A 22,082-nucleotide genomic window follows, 5' to 3' on the forward strand; every position below is an offset into this window, starting at 1 on the left:
TAACGAACCCTGCCCTGCAGCTAAGTAGCTTGATTTTTAGTAATGTTTTGAAATCATCAAGTTTATAGTTGTTTTTTTGAAGAAATCAAGTGGTGTTATAGCAGGACAGGAGGGGGATTCAGAGCTGGTGAGGAATCATTTTTCCAGTGCAGTTGTACAATCTAGCAATGCACTGGGATCTGAGGCTTTCCCCTTAATACAGTTTAAAGTGCTTTAAATGAGCTAGAAGATATTCTTCAATGAAGTTGTGACAGTTTCAAGAAGTTAAAAATAAATTGAGAAGGGTAATATATTGGATATGTGATTGTTTCTTTCTCATGCCTGTATATGATTTTGGAACTTTGTCCCCCCACAACTCTCTACCTCTTATGATTTTACAATCTTCATGAACTTTTGCACTGTCCTGCATTTAAAGTACACAAAGCTCCTTGCAGTTAGATTTTTCTTTGATGCCTTTATACCAGTGTGTCTCAAACTTTTTTTTAGCTCCGGCACACTAAACACTAAACAGAGCAAATGTTTTTTTGCAGCACACTAAAGGGAGGTAATGGTTTTCAAGGCACATTATAATTGAAATTATAAAATTGCAAAATTAACAAAAAATTAAATTTGAGAGTTATTTATTTAAAGTTCCCAAAACACAACTCAATAGTCAACAAGCAAACACGCATTTCATCATCCACCATCTGCAGCCATTCTCTTTATTTCGATTTAATTTGTCAGAGCAGAAAATCCAAGTTTGCAAAGATAAGAAGATTCAAATGGTAAAAAAGCCTTGATTGCTTTGTTGCTCGTTAGGATACTGTATTTTGGCCCAAAAATGAGGAACCTGGTTTATATTTGGGCCAGAGCCCAGCCGCCCCCCCTCCCAAACTTATTGTAGGCCTCTGCTGGGCTGCCAGGCTCTGCACCTTGTCCCCCCTCCCTGCCCATCGTTCCTTCTCTGCCGCTGGAATCCCTGGTGGTCCAGAGGTGTAGCGGGCAGGAGCGAGCATTCCGTGCTCCTGCCCTGCTGCTAACCTAGTTGGTCACTGCTGTGAGTTCTGGCTTCAGCCGCTGAGCGGTACTGAGCAGTCGCGCACTTTGGCAACGCTGTTGCTGCTCGGCACTAAGCGACTTCCTGAATGGCTCCCGCAAATTCTTCCAAGAATTCAAGACCATTCAAAAAGAACGCTAAACACTTAAGCAGTGCAGGTCAAGGCAAGCGAAAGAAAAAGCCTGTCTAATGGTGGGGGGAAACCCACTCCACCAACCTTACATCACAGGCGTAAAAAACATTTGCTGCTGAAACTATAGCAAAGCTTAATTAGTGATGAAACAGCAGTTCAAAATATGCTCAAAACACTCCTTGCAACTATGTGCAGCCAGCTGATGATGGTTTCAAAGCCACATTGCCATTTTGTCAGGGCTGCAATTGCTCACATAGAACAGGAAACGTAGTCTGTTGAGAAACATCCACCTTCACTAATATTACCTCTACAGAATTCCTTCGCTCCACTAGTGCACTGCGATACTCAGGAAAACAGAAGGGGGGTGGGACTTGAACCAATGAAGGAAACTCAAGAGAACAAGAGCACCCTAAGTACAAATAAAAAAGCCAAAAACAGAAAACTATTACTGTTGGGGGATTCCATCATCAGAGGCATTAACCTTGGAACACAGGGCGAGGAGACCAAAATAGTGAAATGTCTTCCAGGATCCTCAGCTACCAGGAGTTCCAGGCAAATACTGACTATAATTAAGGAAGAAACTAAGGATTTTAACACTGATGTTGTTATCCATCTGGGAACAAATGACCTGGCCAACAACTCCACACTTGCAGCACAGAAAGCTTTTCGGGAGCTTGGTGAGGGCGTGAAACCTTTTGTAAAGACTTTAGCTTTTTCTGAAATACTGCCTGCATATGGAAAAGGAGAGCAAAGAGTGAAAAACACAGAGGACTTTAATAGATGGCTCAGAGCCTGGTGTCATCAAGAAGGCTTCAGGTACATAGGAGGATGGGGAAATACATGGAAGGACAAGAAGCTGTATTGCACTGATGGGCTACATATTACTACAGCAGGAAAAAGAAACCTTGCAGAGAAATTTAGACAATATTTTTCTAGGCATTTAAACTAGAAGGTGGGGGTGGTGTATGTACGAAGGAGAATTATAGAGACCACCCCCGGCAAAAGAAAAGATGTGATAGTAGTAAAGGCTGCAACATAAGCAATATCAACAACTCATTTCTTAGTATTGCAACGGAAAGTGAAACGACACAAAAATCCATACGAAAAAGGAGATTATCGCTGAAAAATAGCTGGAAAGCGATGACCACAAATGCTCGCAGTCTAAGCAACAAAGTTCATGATCTGCAAGCCCTGATATTAGAGGCAGATCTAGATATTGTTGCTATCACAGAGACATGGTTCAGTGAATCACATGGATGGGATGCAAACATACCGGGATATAATCTTTTTAGGAAGGACAGAGATGGTCATAAAGGTGGAGGAGTAGCTCTCTATGTAAAGATCAATATCCAAGTGACCGAAATGCAAGGGACCTGGGGAGAGGAAGAAGCGATATGGATTGCTCTGAAAAGAGAAGATGGAACTTCTATCTACGTGGGTGTAGTCTACAGACCTCTGACTCAATCGCAGCAAATTGATAAGGATCTGATTGTGGATATCCAAAAGTTTGGAAGGAAAGAGGAGGTTCTGCTGTTGGGAGATTTCAACCTGCCGGATGCAGACTGGAATGTTCCGTCTGCGGAATCGGAAAGAAGTAGGGAGATTGTGGATGCCTTTCAAGAAGCTCTGCTCAGACAAATGGTGACGGAACCCAGAAGGGAAAAAGCGATATTGGATCTGGTCCTCACAAATGGAGAGAGTATCTCTAATGTTCGAGTGGGTGCTCACCTGGGTAGTAGCGATCATCAAACGGTTTGGTTTGATATAACGGCTAAAGTGGAGAGCGGCCGCACGATACTTAAAGTCCTAGATTTCAAATGTACGGACTTTAATGCAATGGGAAAGTACCTGAAGAAAGAGCTGTTAGGATGGGAGGACATAAGAGAAGTGGAAAGACAGTGGTCTAAGCTGAAAGGAGCGATAAAAATGGCTATGGACCTTTATGTGAAGAAAATCAATAAAAACAAGAGAAAAAGGAAGCCGATATGGTTCTCCAACCTAGTGGCTGAGAAAATAAAGGCGAAAGAGTTGGCGTTCATGAAATATAAAAAAACCCAAGAAGAGGAGAGCAGAAAGGACTACAGGGTGAAACTGAAAGAAGCCAAGAGAGAGATACATTTGGCGAAGGCACAGGCGGAAGAACAAATGGCTAAAAATGTAAAAAAGGGAGATAAAAATTTTTTCAGATATATTAGTGAAAGGAGGAAGATAAAATATGGAATTGCTAGGCTAAAAGATGCTGGGAACAAATATGTGGAGAGTGATGAGGAGAAAGCAAATGTGCTAAACAAATACTTCTGTTCTGTGTTCACAGAAGAAAATCCTGGAGAAGGACCGAGATTGTCTGGCAAAGTTACACGAGAAAATGGAGTAGATTCTGCGCCGTTCACGGAGGAGGGTGTTTATGAGCAACTTGAAAAACTGAAGGTGGACAAAGCGATGGGACCAGACGGGATCCATCCCAGGATACTAAGGGAACTCAGAGAGGTTCTGGAGAGTCCTATTAAAGACTTGTTCAACAAATCTCTGGAGACGGGAGTGATTCCTGGGGATTGGAGGAGAGCGGATGTGGTCCCTATTCATAAAAGTGGTCACAGGGATGAAGCAGGAAACTACAGGCAGGTGAGCCTCACTTCAGTTGTTGGAAAAATAATGGAAGTGCTGCTGAAAGAAAGGATAGTGTATTTCCTTGAATCTAATGGGTTACAGGATCCGAGGCAACATGGCTTTACAAAAGGTAAATCGTGCCAAACGAACCTGATTGAATTTTTTGATTGGGTGACCAGAGAGCTGGATCGAGGACATATGCTAGATGTAATTTACTTGGATTTCAGCAAAGCCTTTGATACAGTTCCTCATAGGAGGCTGTTGAACAAACTTGAAGGGCTGAAGTTAGGACCCAAAGTGGTGAACTGGGTCAGAAACTGGCTGTCGGACAGACGCCAGAGGGTGGTGGTTAATGGAAGTCGCTCGAAGGAAGGAAAGGTGACTAGTGGAGTCCCTCAGGGTTCGGTGCTGGGGCCAATCCTGTTCAATATGTATGTAAGTGACATTGCTGAAGGGTTAGAAGGAAAAGTGTGCCTTTTTGCAGATGATACCAAGATTTGTAACAGAGTAGACACCGAAGAGGGAGTGGAAAATATGAAAAAGGATCTGCAAAAGTTAGAGGAATGGTCTAATGCCTGGCAACTAAAATTCAATGCAAAGAAATGCAGAGTAATGCATTTGGGGATTAATAATAGGAAGGAACCGTATATGCTGGGAGGAGAGAAGCTGATATGCACGGACGGGGAGAGGGACCTTGGGTTGATAGTGTCCGAAGATCTAAAGGCGAAAAAACAGTGTGACAAGGCAGTGGCTGCTGCCAGAAGGATTCTGGGCTGTATAAAGAGAGGCGTAGTCAGTAGAAGGAAGAAGGTGTTGATGCCCCTGTACAGGTCATTGGTGAGGCCCCACTTGGAGTATTGTGTTCAGTTTTGGAGACCGTATCTGGCGAAAGACGTAAGAAGACTTGAGGCGGTCCAGAGGAGGGCGACGAAAATGATAGGAGGCTTGCGCCAGAAGACGTATGAGGAGAGACTGGAAGCCCTGAATATGTATACCCTAGAGGAAAGGAGAGACAGGGGAGATATGATTCAGACGTTCAAATACTTAAAGGGTATTAACGTAGAACAAAATCTTTTCCAGAGAAAGGAAAATGGTAAAACCAGAGGACATAATTTGAGGTTGAGGGGTGGTAGATTCAGGGGCAATGTTAGGAAATTCTACTTTACGGAGAGGGTGGTGGATGCCTGGAATGCGCTCCCGAGAGAGGTGGTGGAGAGTAAAACTGTGACTGAGTTCAAAGAAGCTTGGGATGAACACAGAAGATTTAGAATCAGAAAATAATATTAAAGATTGAACTAGGCCAGTTACTGGGCAGACTTGTACGGTATGCGTCTATGTATGGCCGTTTGGAGGAGGATGGGAAGGGGAGGGCTTCAATGGCTGGGAGGGTGTAGATGGGCTGGAGTAAGTCTTAACAGAGATTTCGGCAGTTGGAACCCAAGCACAGTACCGGGTAAAGCTTTGGATTCTCGCCCAGAAATAGCTAAGAAGAAAAAAAAAAAAAAAAAATTTAAATTGAATCAGGTTGGGCAGACTGGATGGACCATTCGGGTCTTTATCTGCCGTCATCTACTATGTTACTTTATGTTACACACTGCTAATCCTCATTATCAGTACTGTATTTATTTTTCGCCCCCTTTCCTCCTTCTGATTTTGTGGTTATAAAAACTAAAACTAAAATTACTTGCCATTAGTTTTCAAGGACCAATCAGATCAAAGAATGATGCTTGGCTGGGCAGTTATATCATTATCCACATGGGCGGTTATATCCTTATCCACATTGACACTCATAACATTGATGGACTCTTGCGTACGCAATGTACATGTCATCTATTCTAGTGTATACAAGTGAATTTTTAAAATAAAGTAAAATTCTAGAATCATTCATGGCACACCCAGAATCTCTTTTAGGCACACAGTCAGAGAGGGACTGCTTTATACCATAGTGAGGTGAAAAAAAAATGTTACCCTTCTCATCAGCTGCGCACGAAGTACATATAAAACTCTCCTGATTTTTACCAAATCTATTTCTTAGCTATGCAAACAAAAAATTTAGCAAACAAGTACAGTAGACTCTCAGTTATCCAGCACCCATGGGGATTGGTAGATGCCGGATAAATGTAGTTTCTGGTTGCTTGAGTTACTATTAAAACTAGGCCTTACTAATACTATACCCCATACAATGCCATAGCATAAACTGTTCCAGACAAATTACCAGACATGTTGTAGGCAAAGCATGGCCAAACAGGTTGAAAAGGTGACGACAAAAGCTAGAAGGATGCTAGGTTGCATAGGGAAAGGTATGGCCAGTAGGAAAAAAGAGGTATTGATGCCCATGTATGAGACTTTGGTGAGACCTTATTTAGAATATTGTGTACAATTCTGGAGGCCGCACTTTCAAAAAGTTATAAAAAGGATGGAGTCGATCCAGAAGAAGGCTACTAAAATGGTATTTGGTCTTCATAATAAGGCATATGGGGACTGACTTAAAGATCTCAATTTGTATACTTTGGAGGAAAGTCGGGAGAGGGGAGATATGATAGAGGCATTTAAATACCTCTGTAATGTAAATGCGCATGAGTCAAGTGTCTTTCATTTGTAAGGAAACTACAATGAGATGGCATAGGATGAGGTTAAGAGGTGATAGGCTCCAAAGTAATCTAAGGAAATACTTTTTCACCAAAAAGGTGGTAGATGCATGGAATAGTCTCCATGAAGAGGTGGTGGAGATAAGAGACTGTGTCTGAATTCAAAAGGGCCTGGGATAATAGACACATGGGATCTCTCAGAGAGAAAAAGAGATAATGGTTACAGTGGATGGACAGACTAGATGGGCCATTTGGCCTTTATCTGCCATCATGTTTCTATGTACTCAAGTGTAGTGTGCCAAGTTTACACTTAAATTTCCACCCGAAAATCAATTTTATTTTAATTTTTATTTAAAGTATTACAGTATTTCTTTGATTTTTGGTCTGGTTGCTCGAGTTCCAGTTAACAGAGAGTCTACTGTACATGTAATAGCTGTTTCAAGGGTTGCAAAATGCTGCATTTTTATTGGCATAATAGTAGGGAAGGCAAAAAGCCATAATTTTCCTCATGCAGTAAATTTTTAATAATTATTCTGCATATAGATTTTATCTTTTGCTGGTTATTTATTGATTTAAGTTTTATGGAAGTTTATTTCTCTTCAGTTCCTTCAACAGTTGTTATACAAAACATACTTACGAAACTGAGGACTGCAGCGGAAGGCATAAAGTTACTTCTTGTATAGTCCAGTTTGTTATGGTTTAATTGTACTCCACTGTAATTTTCAGAATTCTTTATACCATTCTCCAAGGTTTCAGAAATCAGTTGCCCATCTTTAATCACCAAGGATCTTCAAAGTTCCCAGAATTAGTTGTCTCTTTGATTTAACAAACTACTCAACCTGCTAGATAGAGCCTGTCTGTGTCATTCCTAGCATGTGTCAATTTCAGGTGCATCCCATCCAGCCACAGCAGATACTGGTTTTATAACAAAATAACACTTTACATTTGAATGGGATATTTCTATGCAACAGCATACTGAAGCAGACACATTGGCTATCTAGATGTCCACATTGCAATTGTTTTTACAAAACAAGTCTAAACAAAAAAAACAAAAAAAAATGAAAATCCACTATGTTCTATTTGTCTCTTCATTTAGAGATTTTCCATTGCAAAACAGAAAGATCGTGTCTGAAACTTTTAATAAAGGCAATAGCATCTGCCATCAAAGTCAGCTGTAATAATCATCTTAAACAAAAAGCAATACCCGTTGACCAAAAACATCGAGGTATATACGTTAATTATATATTATACAACATAATTTATAGAAAATGTTCTGAAAACAAAAAGTTTATGAACTGAATAACTCAGCCTGTTATCCAATCTCAAAAACTAAAATAATTATATTAAATATCCGTGATCCCAGGAGAGCGTCTAACATGTATTTGTTTTCATGTCACTTCTAAGAAGAATGGGTTGTTTATACTACAAAAATAAAAATGGGGGAAAAATCCAGATGAAAAGCCCAAATCTTTAACAGCAGGCAGATTTTCTCCAATTGGGTTTTACAGGAAAAGTCACTGGATTAGCACCACACAGGCTCGTCTTACTGCTATGCTGAAAAATCTGGAAAAAGAAAAGATAGTACACCGAAAATTAAATGTATTCATTCCAATAAAGCACCAAAAATACACAGAACTCACACTGTTGGCAGCAGAGGGGAGGAGGCGAGCAAGGAGGAAAAGAGCCGAATTTCTCATGTATCGAAACTTAACAGGACTGTCAGCAAGTGCTTTCGATTTTACTGTCTAAAGTGGAACACATTCAACAAACCTAATAGTAGGTGATGTTTTTAGCACATATTTCACTACTTCGATGGGAACTGGGGAAATCCGCGTAGAACACTAGATTCACTGCCACTAACAGCCCCCCGTACTAACAAGAGGCTGCGAGAGCTGACGAAAAGTGAAGTTTAAGTGAAAAACTTATTCGATAGCTACCGTCCCAAACGGTTTAAAGCGCTTTCTCTCTCTCCCCCTGCGGGGAAAAACCCCCGTTTTGGGCCAGAGAAAAGCCTGTAGCCAGGGCTAGTGTATATAAACCGGCCACGCTAACCGATCGGAAAGGAATTAAGTAGATAAGAGGTTTCCCCCTCTCACTCTGTGACGAGTCTGAAACACCATAACCCTTTATTTCCTCCGAAAATGACAAGAAAACAAGACTATGACAGTACTTTTTCCACTCATAACAACATAAGGGAGCGTAATAATTCCACCAGCTGCCTGCCCCGGGTCATATCAGTACCAACCGCCTCAGTCCCTCATTCTCCTCCATGAGTCGCCCACCTCGCCGGCCTCTACACCTATCGCCGCATGTCTTCCGCTAATTCTCTTCCTCTCGCGCATGCCCACCCTTCTCGATGTCTTGACACTTCAACTCTCTCGCTGTCGTCTACTTTAAACGATCCCTTTTGCCGCTTTTCCCAGCCTCCGTCCCAAAATGGCGCCGCAGCGATCCGCAATGGTTTGCTCATCATCCGCCCCCTTCTTAAATCTCGCGAGCCCCGAGGCACACGAGTGTTGTCTGGGTTGGAGTCGTTTGTATCTGCGGAAGTGGCGACAGCGGCGGCGAACTCACTGGCTGTAAGAGCTTCTCCACACTCCCAATTGTGATGGTTCAGGTTTGCTTCTTTTCGTCTGGTGAATGTGAGAGAAAAAGATTGAGCAGGAAAGCACGTCGATTATAAGTTGCTGGACAATGAAAACTTAATTATGTCGAGGAATGAAGAAAACAATTTGGGAACCAGGGCATCCCCTGCAGGTGACGTCACAGGGAACAATCCGGAACGTTCTGTTCTGGCTGGGGATTCCGCTAGCGTCGGAAACGCTTTTCCGGAGGATCCTTTCTGCTAAGAAGCGGCATTTCAGTATGGCAAGCGAGAGTGTGCTGTGCTCTGACTCAGAACTGGCATGTACAGGAGAGTTTAATAGAAAATTTAGATCGGAAAAAAAGTTCCTGAAGCAAAAAAAGAGAAATGTGCCTTTTTTTAAAATGCATTTTAAACAAAATTTACAATAATCCTCTTGTGACAGGAAATTGGAGCATTAATATAAACAATAATCAAAGGAAAAACTAGAATCATATGTTAGAACAAAAAAAAAAAAAAAGAAAGAAAAAGCCCATTTCCATTTAATCACATATCTTTTTAAACTCATTCTTAGACCACCAAAACACCCCATGGTAAACAAGTATATTAATGAGACAAGGAGATCTGTATTTTAACTAAAGACACTAAATAAAAGGTTTAATGTGTTATTAAACATTTTTTGTGTCCAAAAAGTGTCGAAGCTGATCTGGAGCAAAAAATACATATTTAGTTCCAGCGTTTCTTCTGAACATTTGCCACCAATAAATAAAATTTACTTATTTACACAGAAATTTAGAAAAATCATCTGACAATCAACCGGACAATTTGCAACCAATTGACCTGAACAATATAACTGGTATTCTTGTACAATATCGCTGAAGGCTGGGGACTTTGTATCTCTATTAGCTTCAGCTTCAGGGCAACTAAAAGATGATCTCTCCCATTTTGGCTACCTGCCCGGGAGCTTCCTGTCTTGCTCAGTTTGTTCCTGCAGCTTCACTGCATGGTTTTATCTTAGTTAATTCTGCTCGTGATTTGTTTTCACTTCCTACCCCTTCCCACCTCTAAAATCCCAAAATCACTGTTTTGTAGGGATTCCTGTTCCTTTCCCGGGCTATTTTAGTGCAAAATTGGCACCTGCGGTGGCCATCTTAGATTTTTCCCTATTTGAATAAAACTATATTTTTTATAGCTAGCGCATCGTTTTTGCTCCAAACTTCACAGATGGCTTTCATAGGCCAGGATGGGACAGATTCATGCCTCATTTGCAACGGATGGCTGTTGGATGCGCAACCGCAAAAACTCTAAGGACTTAGTAGCCAATAAAGTCCAACCTAAAGATCAAAAAAGAAAAAGAATTGGCTCACAATAAAAATTCTCCCAGAAGGAAAAGATTGAAAGGAAAAAGTATAATTGAAAATTAAATTAAATTTAATAGTATTAAAAAGGCCTCTGATGCATAAGCCCTTAGTACAATGGACATCAGTATGAGCCGTTCAGGGCTCAGGCAGTAACTTTCTGATGACTTGCATCAACCAGACAGAGGTCTAGATAAGGACTGCCTCATACATCATGTTGTCCTTTGTTGTGGGTGAGAAAAACACAAACAAATAAATAAATAAATACCTTTCAACCGTTCACTCCTGGGATAAAGCAAATAATCTCCTAAGACGTAGTGAAATAAAGTTTCAATGGCATAAAAGTGCCTGTGCAAAGTTTAAAAACAGTATATCAAAAAGTTAATTAGAGAACGCCCTAGTGAAAAAATGTAAAAAGTGTATAAGCAAAATAGAAAACTAGAAAAAGTTCATCAAAAGTGTCCAGTGAAAAAAATCAATTCCTTCCTCATGCAAGTTCATAAATCAAAAATTAGCTAAAAAGTTAATGGACTAGGTGGTGATAACAGTTCATAGAATGAAAAAGATGCTAGCAATTCATTAAATGAAAGTCAATTCAGTCATTAAGAAAAATTCATAAAGTTCATACATTCTGTAGTAATTCGAAAGATCTTAAATGGCATCCATTATAACCAAATTGCACACTAGCCCAGAACTTGAAGGAATCCATACTTAGCTTGACAATAAAAAGCAAAATGTTGCCTGTAGAAATCTCCATTCGACAGAGCTCCGTTTAGTCACCTTCGTCAGGAGCAGGGATTAGAAAAAATAGAAGGGCGACAAACCGCAAATAGGGCCGTCAGCCATGTTCCACATACATTGCGGCCTGTGAAGAGAGTGAAGTTTGTACAGATGCAGTGCCTTCCACCTCTGGGGAGACCCTGCTTGAGCCTTCTGCCCAAATTTCTGTGAATGGGCGCTCTTGGGAGAGTGCTGGTAGCGTATCGGCAAAATGCAAATGTGGTTCCAGAGAAAAGCCTCATAAGTCTTCCAAACACTCTTAAATCTGAAGCTCTAGGCACATTGGGCGGCTCACGCCACAGGAGACCTTTTTCCCCCAGAATTGGTGAATATGCTCTATGGTCGTCCCACCAACATCTGGGCCATCCGTGGGGACTACGCCTCTGCTTGATCCGGGTCTTTAGCTTTGTTCCCCAGCAGGGATCCCGGAGCGAAAAAGGGTGATGCCCACAATTGCATTGGGCACTCGATTTTCTCTGCTTTCGAAGGGAGGTTTGGCGGCGTCCACATATGTGGCAAATCTGGCAGAGCTCCGCGATAAGGATGTGTGTGGTTTCCGGGACCTGGCTGATGATCCCACAGTACTCAGGTTCTTCAAACCTGCTCATTTGGAGGATCTCATTACAGAATCTCTGCAGGGATTAAAGCTGCAGCTGGTCCAGGCGAAATGTTCTCACATCAATGATTAGAGGCCGCTAACTGCCTCATTTCCTGATCGTCCATGGAGGTCGGTTTTACCAAGCACTTTGCTTCTCCGAAGGTGGATTTAGCTGTGGCTCAGGTCACCAAGTGTACTTCCCTCCCTACAAACAGAGGGGTGGTCCTAAAGGATGTTCAATAAAGGCGTGTGGATTTCATCCTTAATCGCCTGTTTGATTCAGCTGTGGCTGGTGTCAAGGCAGCAATAACCTCGTCCTTTGTTGCTCAGGCGTGCCACTCCAAATTACACCATGATCCCGATACTGTGGTGTTGCGTGATTTGGATTTTCTCATCTCCAGGGTAAATTAAATGGCTGATGCTTTATATTGAAAGTTTTCGCCAAGCTGGGTGACATAGTAACATAGTAACATAGTAGATGACGGCAGATAAAGACCCGAATGGTCCATCCAGTCTGCCCAACCTGATTCAATTTAAATTTTTTTTTTTTTTTTTTTCTTCTTAGCTATTTCTGGGCGAGAATCCAAAGCTTTTCCCGGTACTGTGCTTGGGTTCCAACTGCCGAAATCTCTGTTAAGACTTACTCCAGCCCATCTACACCCTCCCAGCCATTGAAGCCCTCCCCTGCCCATCCTCCTCCAAACGGCCATGCACAGACACAGACCGTACAAGTCTGCCCAGTAACTGGCCTAGTTCAATCTTTAATATTATTTTCTGATTCTAAATCTTCTGTATTCATCCCACGCTTCTTTGAACTCAGTCACAGTTTTACTCTCCACCACCTCTCTCGGGAGCGCATTCCAGGCATCCACCACCCTCTCCGTAAAGTAGAATTTCCTAACATTGCCCCTGAATCTACCACCCCTCAACCTCAAATTATGTCCTCTGGTTTTACCATTTTCCTTTCTCTGGAAAAGATTTTGTTCTACGTTAATACCCTTTAAGTATTTGAACGTCTGAATCATATCTCCCCTGTCTCTCCTTTCCTCTAGGGTATACATATTCAGGGCTTCCAGTCTCTCCTCATACGTCTTCTGGCGCAAGCCTCCTATCATTTTCGTCGCCCTCCTCTGGACCGCCTCAAGTCTTCTTACGTCTTTCGCCAGATACGGTCTCCAAAACTGAACACAATACTCCAAGTGGGGCCTCACCAATGACCTGTACAGGGGCATCAACACCTTCTTCCTTCTACTGACTACGCCTCTCTTTATACAGCCCAGAATCCTTCTGGCAGCAGCCACTGCCTTGTCACACTGTTTTTTCGCCTTTAGATCTTCGGACACTATCACCCCAAGGTCCCTCTCCCCGTCCGTGCATATCAGCTTCTCTCCTCCCAGCATATACGGTTCCTTCCTATTATTAATCCCCAAATGCATTACTCTGCATTTCTTTGCATTGAATTTTAGTTGCCAGGCATTAGACCATTCCTCTAACTTTTGCAGATCCTTTTTCATATTTTCCACTCCCTCTACGGTGTCTACTCTGTTACAAATCTTGGTATCATCTGCAAAAAGGCACACTTTTCCTTCTAACCCTTCAGCAATGTCACTTACATACATATTGAACACGATTGGCCCCAGCTGTCTGCATGGAGGATGCTGTGGATCAGGCAGTGTTCTAGGGACTCCTCTTCTAAAGCCACCTTGAGCAAGTTGCCCTTTAAAGGACAGCTTCTGTTCGGCCAGGGTCTGGATGACCTTATGGCGAGTATACAAGACCGCAAACCCAAGGCTTTGCCAGAGAACAGGTCCCGTCCCACTCTGTTGTCCTGATGAAATCCTCAGTGGGACGCATACCTTGCCCTCCTGCCCTGGACGGCAGGGGTACACTGCAGAATGGACTAGTGGTTTTGTCCCCTATCACTGGCCAGAGGTCTTCCACTCTGGATCTCGGATTGGGTGACTATGGAAGTGAGTCTCTCTCTGGTTGGGGGGCACTCTGTATGTCCTGGTGCAGGGCCGGTGGGCGCCCTCAGAATGCAAGTGGTCGATCAGTCGCCTGGAACTCAGGGCGATTCAGCTGGCCCTCCTGCATTTCCAGGCCCGTCTCCGTCATCAGGTTGTCCAAGTGTTCTTGGACAATGCCATGGCGGTGACTTAGGTCAATCATCAGGGGGGCATGAGGAGTCCCCTGAGCATGGAGGCTCGGTTGCTCTTTTGCTGGGTGGAAAGACACCTGGTAGCGCTGTCCGCAGCTCACGTGGCAGGAGTGGACAACATTTAGGCAGACTTTCTCAGTCGACAAGACGCTGGACTCCAGAGAGCATTCGAGTGCATAGTTCACTGATGGAGGGATCCCAGTGTTCAATGTCATGCTGACTGCGGCAAACAAAAAGGCTGATTGACAGTCGTTGAGAGGCTGGCAGTGATGACCTGGATGCTCTGGTGCAGCCCTGGCCCCAGGAGGGTTTTCTTTACGCCTTCTATCCATGGTCCATGATAGGGTGTCTGTTGCGTTGAATAGCAGAGTACGGGGAGCCAGTGATCCTGGTGGCTCCCAATTGGCCGAGGCAGCCATGGTATGCCGACCTGGCTCAGCTTCGGCAAGGTTGAGAGTTGGGGTTGCCTTGTCACCCTTGTCTCCTCACGCAAGGGCCAGTTGCTCTGCAGGACCTAGACTGCTTTGGTTTTAAGGCATTGCTCTTGAGAACGCATCCTTGACAGCCCAGGGTTGTTCTACTGTGGTGATAGCCACTTTGCTTCATAGCAAACGGAAGTTCACAGTTGTGGCCTAAGCGAAAGCTTGGCAGTGCTACCAAGCATGGTGCACCAACCAACAGGAAGATCTTTCTTCTCCTTGGTTCCTCGGGTGTTGGAGTTTCTGCAGGATGGCCTGAAAAAGGGCCTTGCAGTGGCTTCACTATGGGTTCAGATTGCAGATCTGTCCTGCCAGGGCCCTATTGCCTTGAAGGGCTCCTTGGCGGTTCATCCAGACGTGGTCCGTTTTCTACAGGACGCAGTTCATCTGAGGCCTCCGTTGCGCCTCCCTTGTCCGACATGGAATCTGAATCTTGTTCTTCACTCCCTGGCTCACCCGCATTATGAGCCTCTGGTGCAGGTGTCCTTGCTGGCTCTCACTATAAAGACGGTATTCCTTGTGGCTGTCATATCTGCTCGGAGAGTTTCAGAGCTTCAAATGCGCTCTTGTCGGGATCCTTTCTTGTATATTATGGATACCATGATGTTCTTGCATATGGTTCCTTCCTTCATTCCGAAAGTGGTTTCTGTCTTCCATGTTAATCAGGAAGTCCAACTTCCAGCATTTGTTCCTCCTGGTTCAAAGACCCAGGACCGGGTGCTGTAGTCCCTGGATGTGCGCAAGCTTTTACTGTAGTATTTGGCGGGTACCAACGTGTTTCATGTCTCAGACCACCTATTTGTCCTGCACGCAAAGGCAGGCCTGTCTCTAAGGCTACTATTTCGAGATTGGATTTGAGCGGCCATTTCTGCAGCTTATGTAGCGGCAGGAAAGAAGCCCCCCTCGGTGTGCGGGCTCGTTTTAGTAGAGGGGTTTCCTCCTCCTGGGCCGAGTCATTGGCAGTATCTCCAGATGAGATTTGAAGGGCTGCTACATGACTCTCCTTGCACACTTTCACCAAGTTTTACAGGATTGATATGGTGGCTAAGCTGGATGCCACTTTTGGTGCTCATCAATCCTACCCTGATGTTTTCGGGACTGCTCTGTTATGTCCCACAGGTCCTGGAATAAAGGGGGATTGTACAAGAACGAACGATTAGGTTCTTACCTTTGCTAATTGTTATGCCATGGCTGGCCAGGGCAGCCTTTGGCAGTTATATGTGGCCACTTTGGCTAATAGGTGTGAATCTTCATGTCTGCTTGCTTTTTAGCTGCAATCCTTGCCTTACATCTGTGCCAAACAATTAGGCAGCCTTTTCGTGGCAAGTTGTTATCAGCTTGTGTCATATCTTATACTGTTTCATGTCTTGCCAAGGAAGAGTTCTCATATTAAGGGTTCGAGCAGCGGTTAACATTCCATCTGTGAAAGTTAGGAGATAAGGGAGACACATGTTGTTACTGCAGAAACAGCTGTGTCTGTGTGTGTGTAAGAGATTCAGCATTTTCTGTGCTATTTAAGACTGAGAGTCACAGACTGGACTTTGAATCTTGCTGCAGCCTCGGCAGTGCCGTGGATTGGGTCCTTTCCCTTGATCGATCAGATTCCCGATCAGTATTGGAAGGTGAAGTATTCTATTTGGTGTATATAGATATTCTCTGGCATGTTGGGAAGACTTTTTGATGAATAATGCACAACACCGTATTGATCCGTGCCTGTTTTGGGAAACTGCTAAATCGGTTCTTAGGGGGGAGATCATCGCTTTTATTGTGGCGCGGAACAAACGCATATCGGCGAGCATTGTTAGCTTGGAAAGAAAATGCTCTTCCTTGAAGGTGGATTATTTACGTACACCTACTACTGCATTGTGGGAAGAACTTCATGTAGCTCAGGTATCTCTTAATACATTAATAATCGATCGTACCAAACGCTCTCTTATTTACCGTAAATACAAATTCCATAGGTACGGAAATAAACCAGGCCGGACGCTAGCTTCTTTAACCAAGAATTGGCAGGACACCAGATACATTTCGAAAATTAGGCAGGGTTCCTCTACTTTTCAAACCGCACCAAAGGACATCGCGGACGCGTTCTATCGACATTTCTCAACATTTTACTCGAGTCCTGGACCATATTCAGGCCCTGACGTTCTAGATTATTTGATAGACGCTGGCCTGCCTAGTTTCACTGAACGACAACGAGAAACTCTGAACAGACCATTACAGGGCTTAGAGATGCAAAAAGCCATTAAGACTCTGCGTTCCTGTACAGCCCCGGGCCCGGACGGGTTTTCGGCGGAATTCTATAAGATGATGTCACCCCAGCTCTGTGAGTCACTGATGTCATACTATGAGGAGGTGATGGAGACTGGGGCTTTCCCAGCCTATGCTAATTCGGCCACTATCACATTGATTCCTAAACCGAACAAATCTAGGGAGGAGGTCGACTCTTACAGACCTATATCTCTGCTCAATGTAGACATAAAAATCCTATCTCGCTTGTTGGCAAATCGGTTGACACCGCTTTTGCCACACATCATATCGTCAGCGCAGGTTGGCTTTGTTCAGGGCCGCCACTCTATTCTCAATGTTCGCCGGGCTTTTCTGGCTATGGCTAGAGCGCAGGCATCAGACGTTGGGGGCATATTGGTGAGCCTGGATGCGGCCAAAGCATTTGATCAGGTCCTCTGGCCCTATTTGTTTTCAGTTCTTGAATATGTGGGTATTGGAGGGCACTTTTTAGCCGCATTGCGAGCATTATATACATCCCCTACTGCATCCATATTGGTAAATGGGATTTTCACATCGTCCTTTGAGGTGGGCAGGGGGACGCGCCAGGGTTGCCCGTTGTCACCTTTACTATTCTTATTATACTTGGAACCACTCCTTAGAACAATTCAGAGAGATGACATCTTAGTCGGATTAATGGAGGGAACATCCCAATTACAGGTGCTAGCATTTGCAGATGACGTCTTGCTGACCCTGGCTCGCCCGCAGCAGTCCCTGACTAGAGCCCTTGAGTTACTGGACGAGTTTCATCTTTTTTCTGGCCTAATCTTAAACAAGCAGAAATCCTTATTCCTACCCTTACAGGATGAGATCCGAACTTCTTGGCAGTTCCCTTTCCATTGGAATGGGCTTCGAAATCCTTACGTTATCTGGGGATTTGGATCCCGCAGGATTTAACTCAATTATACAGGATCAATGTTCTCCCACGGCTTCAACAAACGGGACAGAGACTTCAAGCTTGGCGTTCTTATCCTTTGTCCCTGTTAGGACGAATAGCCCTGTACAACATGATGATTATTCCCCATTGGTTGTATCTATTACAGACATTGCCCTTGTTGCTAAAACATCATCATCTTTGTATTCTTCACAAATCATTAAATGGATATTTGTGGGGTGGCAAACGCTCTCGGATTTCCCTCCGTACACTTTTCTTACCTGTGTCTCAGGGAGGCCTAGGACTGTTACACCTGGGAAGATTGAATTTAGCATGCCAATTTCGACATATGAATGACTGGCTCTGTGGGACCTCCCATTTCTCAGCGGCCGAGGTTGAGTGCCTTGCATTTGCTCCCTTTCACTTTAGCTATTTGCTACATGTTTCCACATTGCCTTTGCGTACTCAGCATTATGGGGATTTCTTATTGGTTCCCATAAGGAAAACTTGGAAAAAAATATGTAAACAACTGCATATTAGGTCAGACGTGATACCATGTTTGCCTATTCATGGCAATGCTAACTTTGCTCCCGGATTTGACCTGAGAGCCCCTTCTAAGTGGGCTCAGGGGGGGGTGTTTTATCTGTCTCAGGTACTTCACACGGATGGCACCCTTCAATCATTTCAGACGTTGTTGGATGCACATATATTAACTGCTAATGATTGGCTGAGTTATGGACAACTGTTGTATTATGTGAAATCTCTACCTCGACAGGCTTTATTAGACACTGTCCAAGAAACATTATCTGAAGCCCTCTGTCTAACAGCACAAGACCCCACACCACTCCGTATTTACCATCGTTTTCTGCAAGGGCTGGCTGGGGACTTGGATTATAGAACTTTGGCTGGTTCCTGGTCCTTGGATTTACAAACCACAGTCTCAGAGTCCATGTTAAAGAGGAGCTTCAAATTGGGATCAACTATCCTGGTGGCAGCGATTGAAAGGGAACGATACTACAAATTTTTGGTTCGCGCTTATATTGCACCCATACGAGCCTATCAAGCCCACATTAGCTCTTCAGCAGGTTGCCCTAGATGCGCGGCTGCCAGGGCTACTCTTGGACATATGTTTTGGCTATGCCCTGGTATTCAAGCCTACTGGCGACGTATAGGACTCATCATACAGTCCTTGTGGAAATGCTCCTGGACACAGACGTCGACCTTTCTCTTTACGTTGAAATTTTCACTGGACACAGTTAAGCCAGGGGTGAATGCTTTTGTTCAAAGGGCTATCCTGGTGGGTATAAAGACTATTCTACAATGCTGGTTGTCCTCGCAAACGCCTACTGTCTCACATTGGCGGACTCAAATGATTTATTGGGCTGGTTATGAAAGACAAGATGTTCTTGATTTACATTCCAAAAAAGGTATTTTATTTCTCCGTTGTTGGAGACCCTTTTGTTCTACTTTGTCTCCTGTAGCGAAAGCTCGATTACTGGATTGATCAATTTCTGGCATGTATAACAGTGGCTGTTCCCTTGGGGAGGGGGGGGGATTGGAAGGGGAGAAGGGTTTTTCTTGTGTACTGTGCATTGTTTGACTTGTATCTTATGTTTATTGCCATTCTATAATAAAAAACAGATTTAAACATATAGATATTCTCTGCTGATATCTTGTATAATATCTGATGTCTATCTGCATTATTTGTATATTATCTGATGTTTAAGCAATAAAGAACCATATTACTCTGAAGCTTTGGTGGAGGTGACTTCTACATACCCTTGCTAGATAAACACGTGGCAGAACACTTATCTTCTTTCTTGTAAATCCTCCGTTTATTCCTGGAACCTGCCCTATGTATGTCTGATTCGCTTATTGTCTGCCTTGAAGTATTGATAAGCTGGATTTAAGTTTCAGACCAGCCTTTATAAGAGTGCCATCTGACTAGAACTAGCACTAAATTTTTTTTATTATTTTTTTTTTTTGGGGGGCAGGTCCCTAGTTAAGTGCCCCCTTCTGACAGTGCAGGCTGTGTCTCCCTACAGCACTGTTTTATCATTCAGGTTTCTACTGTTTCAGAACATTTTCATTGTTGCAGTTTTGCATATGTTTATATGAGCAGAATTGATTTGTATGGCAGGGAGTTCCCCGTTCCCCTCTCTCTCTTTTATGTTATTTTCTGCAGATGTTCCTGGCTGTTTTAAGACTGACTGGTGTCCAAGAGGCATGCTCCAGGTTATGCTATCAGAGGGAGGAGTTAAGGCTTCAGTCATCTGAGGCTTCCTACAGTGCCTGGCGGCAAGGGATACATAACCCATTAGTCCCGGAATAAAGGGAGGATTTACAAGAAAGAAGTTAGCAAAGGTAAGAACCTAATCTTTCGTTCCCTAGAGCCTATGAGAATTCTAACATGAAGTACTGTATTTGTGCAATATTATGTTTTTCAATGGTTCAGCTTATATTACCACCTTTTTTTTTAATTGCAATGTACCTGTAGTTGCAAACCAGCTGTTAATGGAATCAACTGAATAAACAGAATTTTAAAGTAGGTGTTAATTAAACTGTGATTATTATGGTTTGTAGTGCCAACAGAGGTTAGTAGTGACTGGTCATGGCACATGTCATAAGTGTTTTTAAACACCTAGCTGTTAATGGAATCAGTTAAGGAAATGGAAAACAGAACTTAACCATTTTGTGTTAAGAGCCGTCTTTCTTCAAATGAGGGGAATTCCATCCCCTTTAATCATTTTGGTATGAAAACATCAATAAATTATATTCTCCCAAACTCCTAATTAGCTTGAAATTAAACATCTAAATTTGTTGATCATAGAAGCATGTTTTGAACATGGAAGAACTTAGAACATAAAGGGCAGATTCAAGAAAGGTTACCAAAAGTTAGGCGCTAAGCATCAATTCTGTAACAGCAGTTCCACGTGGAAGTGCCATTATAGAATTCTGGTTAACCAGCTGCTACCCTCTAATGCTCAAAACAGATTAAAGATAACCATATATTCAATCAGTTCCATCTGCTATTCAAATTTTGCAATTATTACTTCAACTTCAGCTGGATCTTCAGAATGCAAGCAAAGTAGTGTAACAGCCAGCTGAAGTTGAAGTAATAGTTGCAAAATTTGAATAGCAGATGGAACTGAATGAACTGATTTAATATATGGTTCATGTGGTGTGCCCCAAGGTTCACCTTTGTCACCTACTTTGTTTAATATCTATATCTCTTCACTTGGAAACTTATTGCAGAGTTTAAACTTGAAATTCCATATTAATGCTGACGATATCACTATTTTGATTCCTCTTAATACTTTCATCCCTGAAATTATAAATCAGATATCGTTCATAATGAATTAGATTGAACAGTGGATCATAAATTTCAAGTTGAAGCTCAATACTGAAAATACTACATTTTTTTCTGGCCAGTCCTAACAATAAAATCACAGATACGCTACTCCATCTCAATGGACATGATTATCTGATAGCAACTTCCATCAAAATTTTGGGAGTTATGTTAGATCATCATCTAACCCTGGTTGAGCATACTGACTTACTGGTAAAAAAAAAAAAATGCTTTTTTGTTTTGTGGAATTGCAGACCATCAAAGTATTTTGATCCAATATCATTTAGATTACTGGTACAGTCATTAACTTTGTCCATCTTGGATTATTGTAATATCATCTACTTAGGATCTTATAAGAAAATCTTAAGAAGACTGAGAATAATCCAAAATACAGCTGTCCGACTGATCTTTAGCTTAAAAAAGAACGATCACGTCAGGCTGTACTATCGACTGTTGCATTGGTTACCTGTAGAAGCAAGAGTATTATTCAAATTTGCCTGCATTTGTTTAAAATTGATATCGGGATTGTCTCCAATTTATCTTTCTCCCCACTTTGAATTATACAGACCTTTGAGGGAAACTAGAAGATTTCATTTATTTACCTATCCCAAGGTAAAAGCTTGCCAATATAAGACTTTTTTAGACAGGATATTGGCGTTTCAAGCAGGCAAACTGCAATCTTGGTTAGGTGAAGGTATCCATCAAGCTTTGTCTTATTGTTCTTTTCTAAAATTAGTTAAGACCACTTTGCTTAGGAGTTTTTAAGATTGTAACTAATGTATTCACTGTGATTGTACTCTCGCTGATTGTCCAGTTTCTCTTCTGTGTAAACCGCCTAGAACTACTGGTGATTGCGGTATAGAAGAATAAAGTTATTATTATGATTATTATTACATTACATTACATTACATTACATTACATTAGGGATTTCTATTCCGCCATTACCTTGCGGTTCAAGGCGGATTACAAAAGGTTAATTTAAAAAAAACAGAGTTACAATGATAAGCAAGAGAGGTAAGTTGTAGATCTTATAAACATTTAGCGGGTTGTTGAGGGTGAGGTGGTTTGTAAAAGAGTTAATAGGTGGTCATAGTGGAAGTTCTTTCTTTTCCAAAGATAAATAAAAAAAAGATTTGACATCGATATGTGAGCATTTTTTAAGAAAGAACTGAATATTTCATGGGATGTCCTAATTTTATCACAAGACTGTAGTTCTCATAGCTCATTTTCAGGAGTGAGCAAAGGCTTTCCC

At 42.6% G+C, this 22,082-nt stretch overlaps 1 protein-coding gene across 8 annotated transcripts in view; it reads right to left on the minus strand.

Moving 5' to 3' along the window:
* Positions 1-9,149, minus strand: part of GPBP1 (GC-rich promoter binding protein 1) — a 152,400-nt gene extending 143,251 nt beyond the window's left edge. For 2 of the 8 annotated variants that reach the window (XM_033930941.1, XM_033930930.1), the window contains exons 1-2: positions 8,713-8,870; positions 7,002-7,927 (exon numbers count right to left, since the gene is read on the minus strand). Coding sequence is in view for 1 of the 8 variants with exons in the window: in XM_033930922.1 (XP_033786813.1) it covers positions 7,002-7,028 (27 nt within the window). In the remaining 7 variants the exon portion in view is untranslated. The other 6 variants (XM_033930922.1, XM_033930880.1, XM_033930911.1 and 3 more) reach the window with 5 other exon arrangements.
* Between the last annotated feature and the right edge of the window lie 12,933 nt (positions 9,150-22,082).

Source organism: Geotrypetes seraphini, chromosome 1 (genome assembly GCF_902459505.1).
Source record: "Geotrypetes seraphini chromosome 1, aGeoSer1.1, whole genome shotgun sequence".
Taxonomy (NCBI): Eukaryota; Metazoa; Chordata; class Amphibia; order Gymnophiona; family Dermophiidae; genus Geotrypetes; species Geotrypetes seraphini.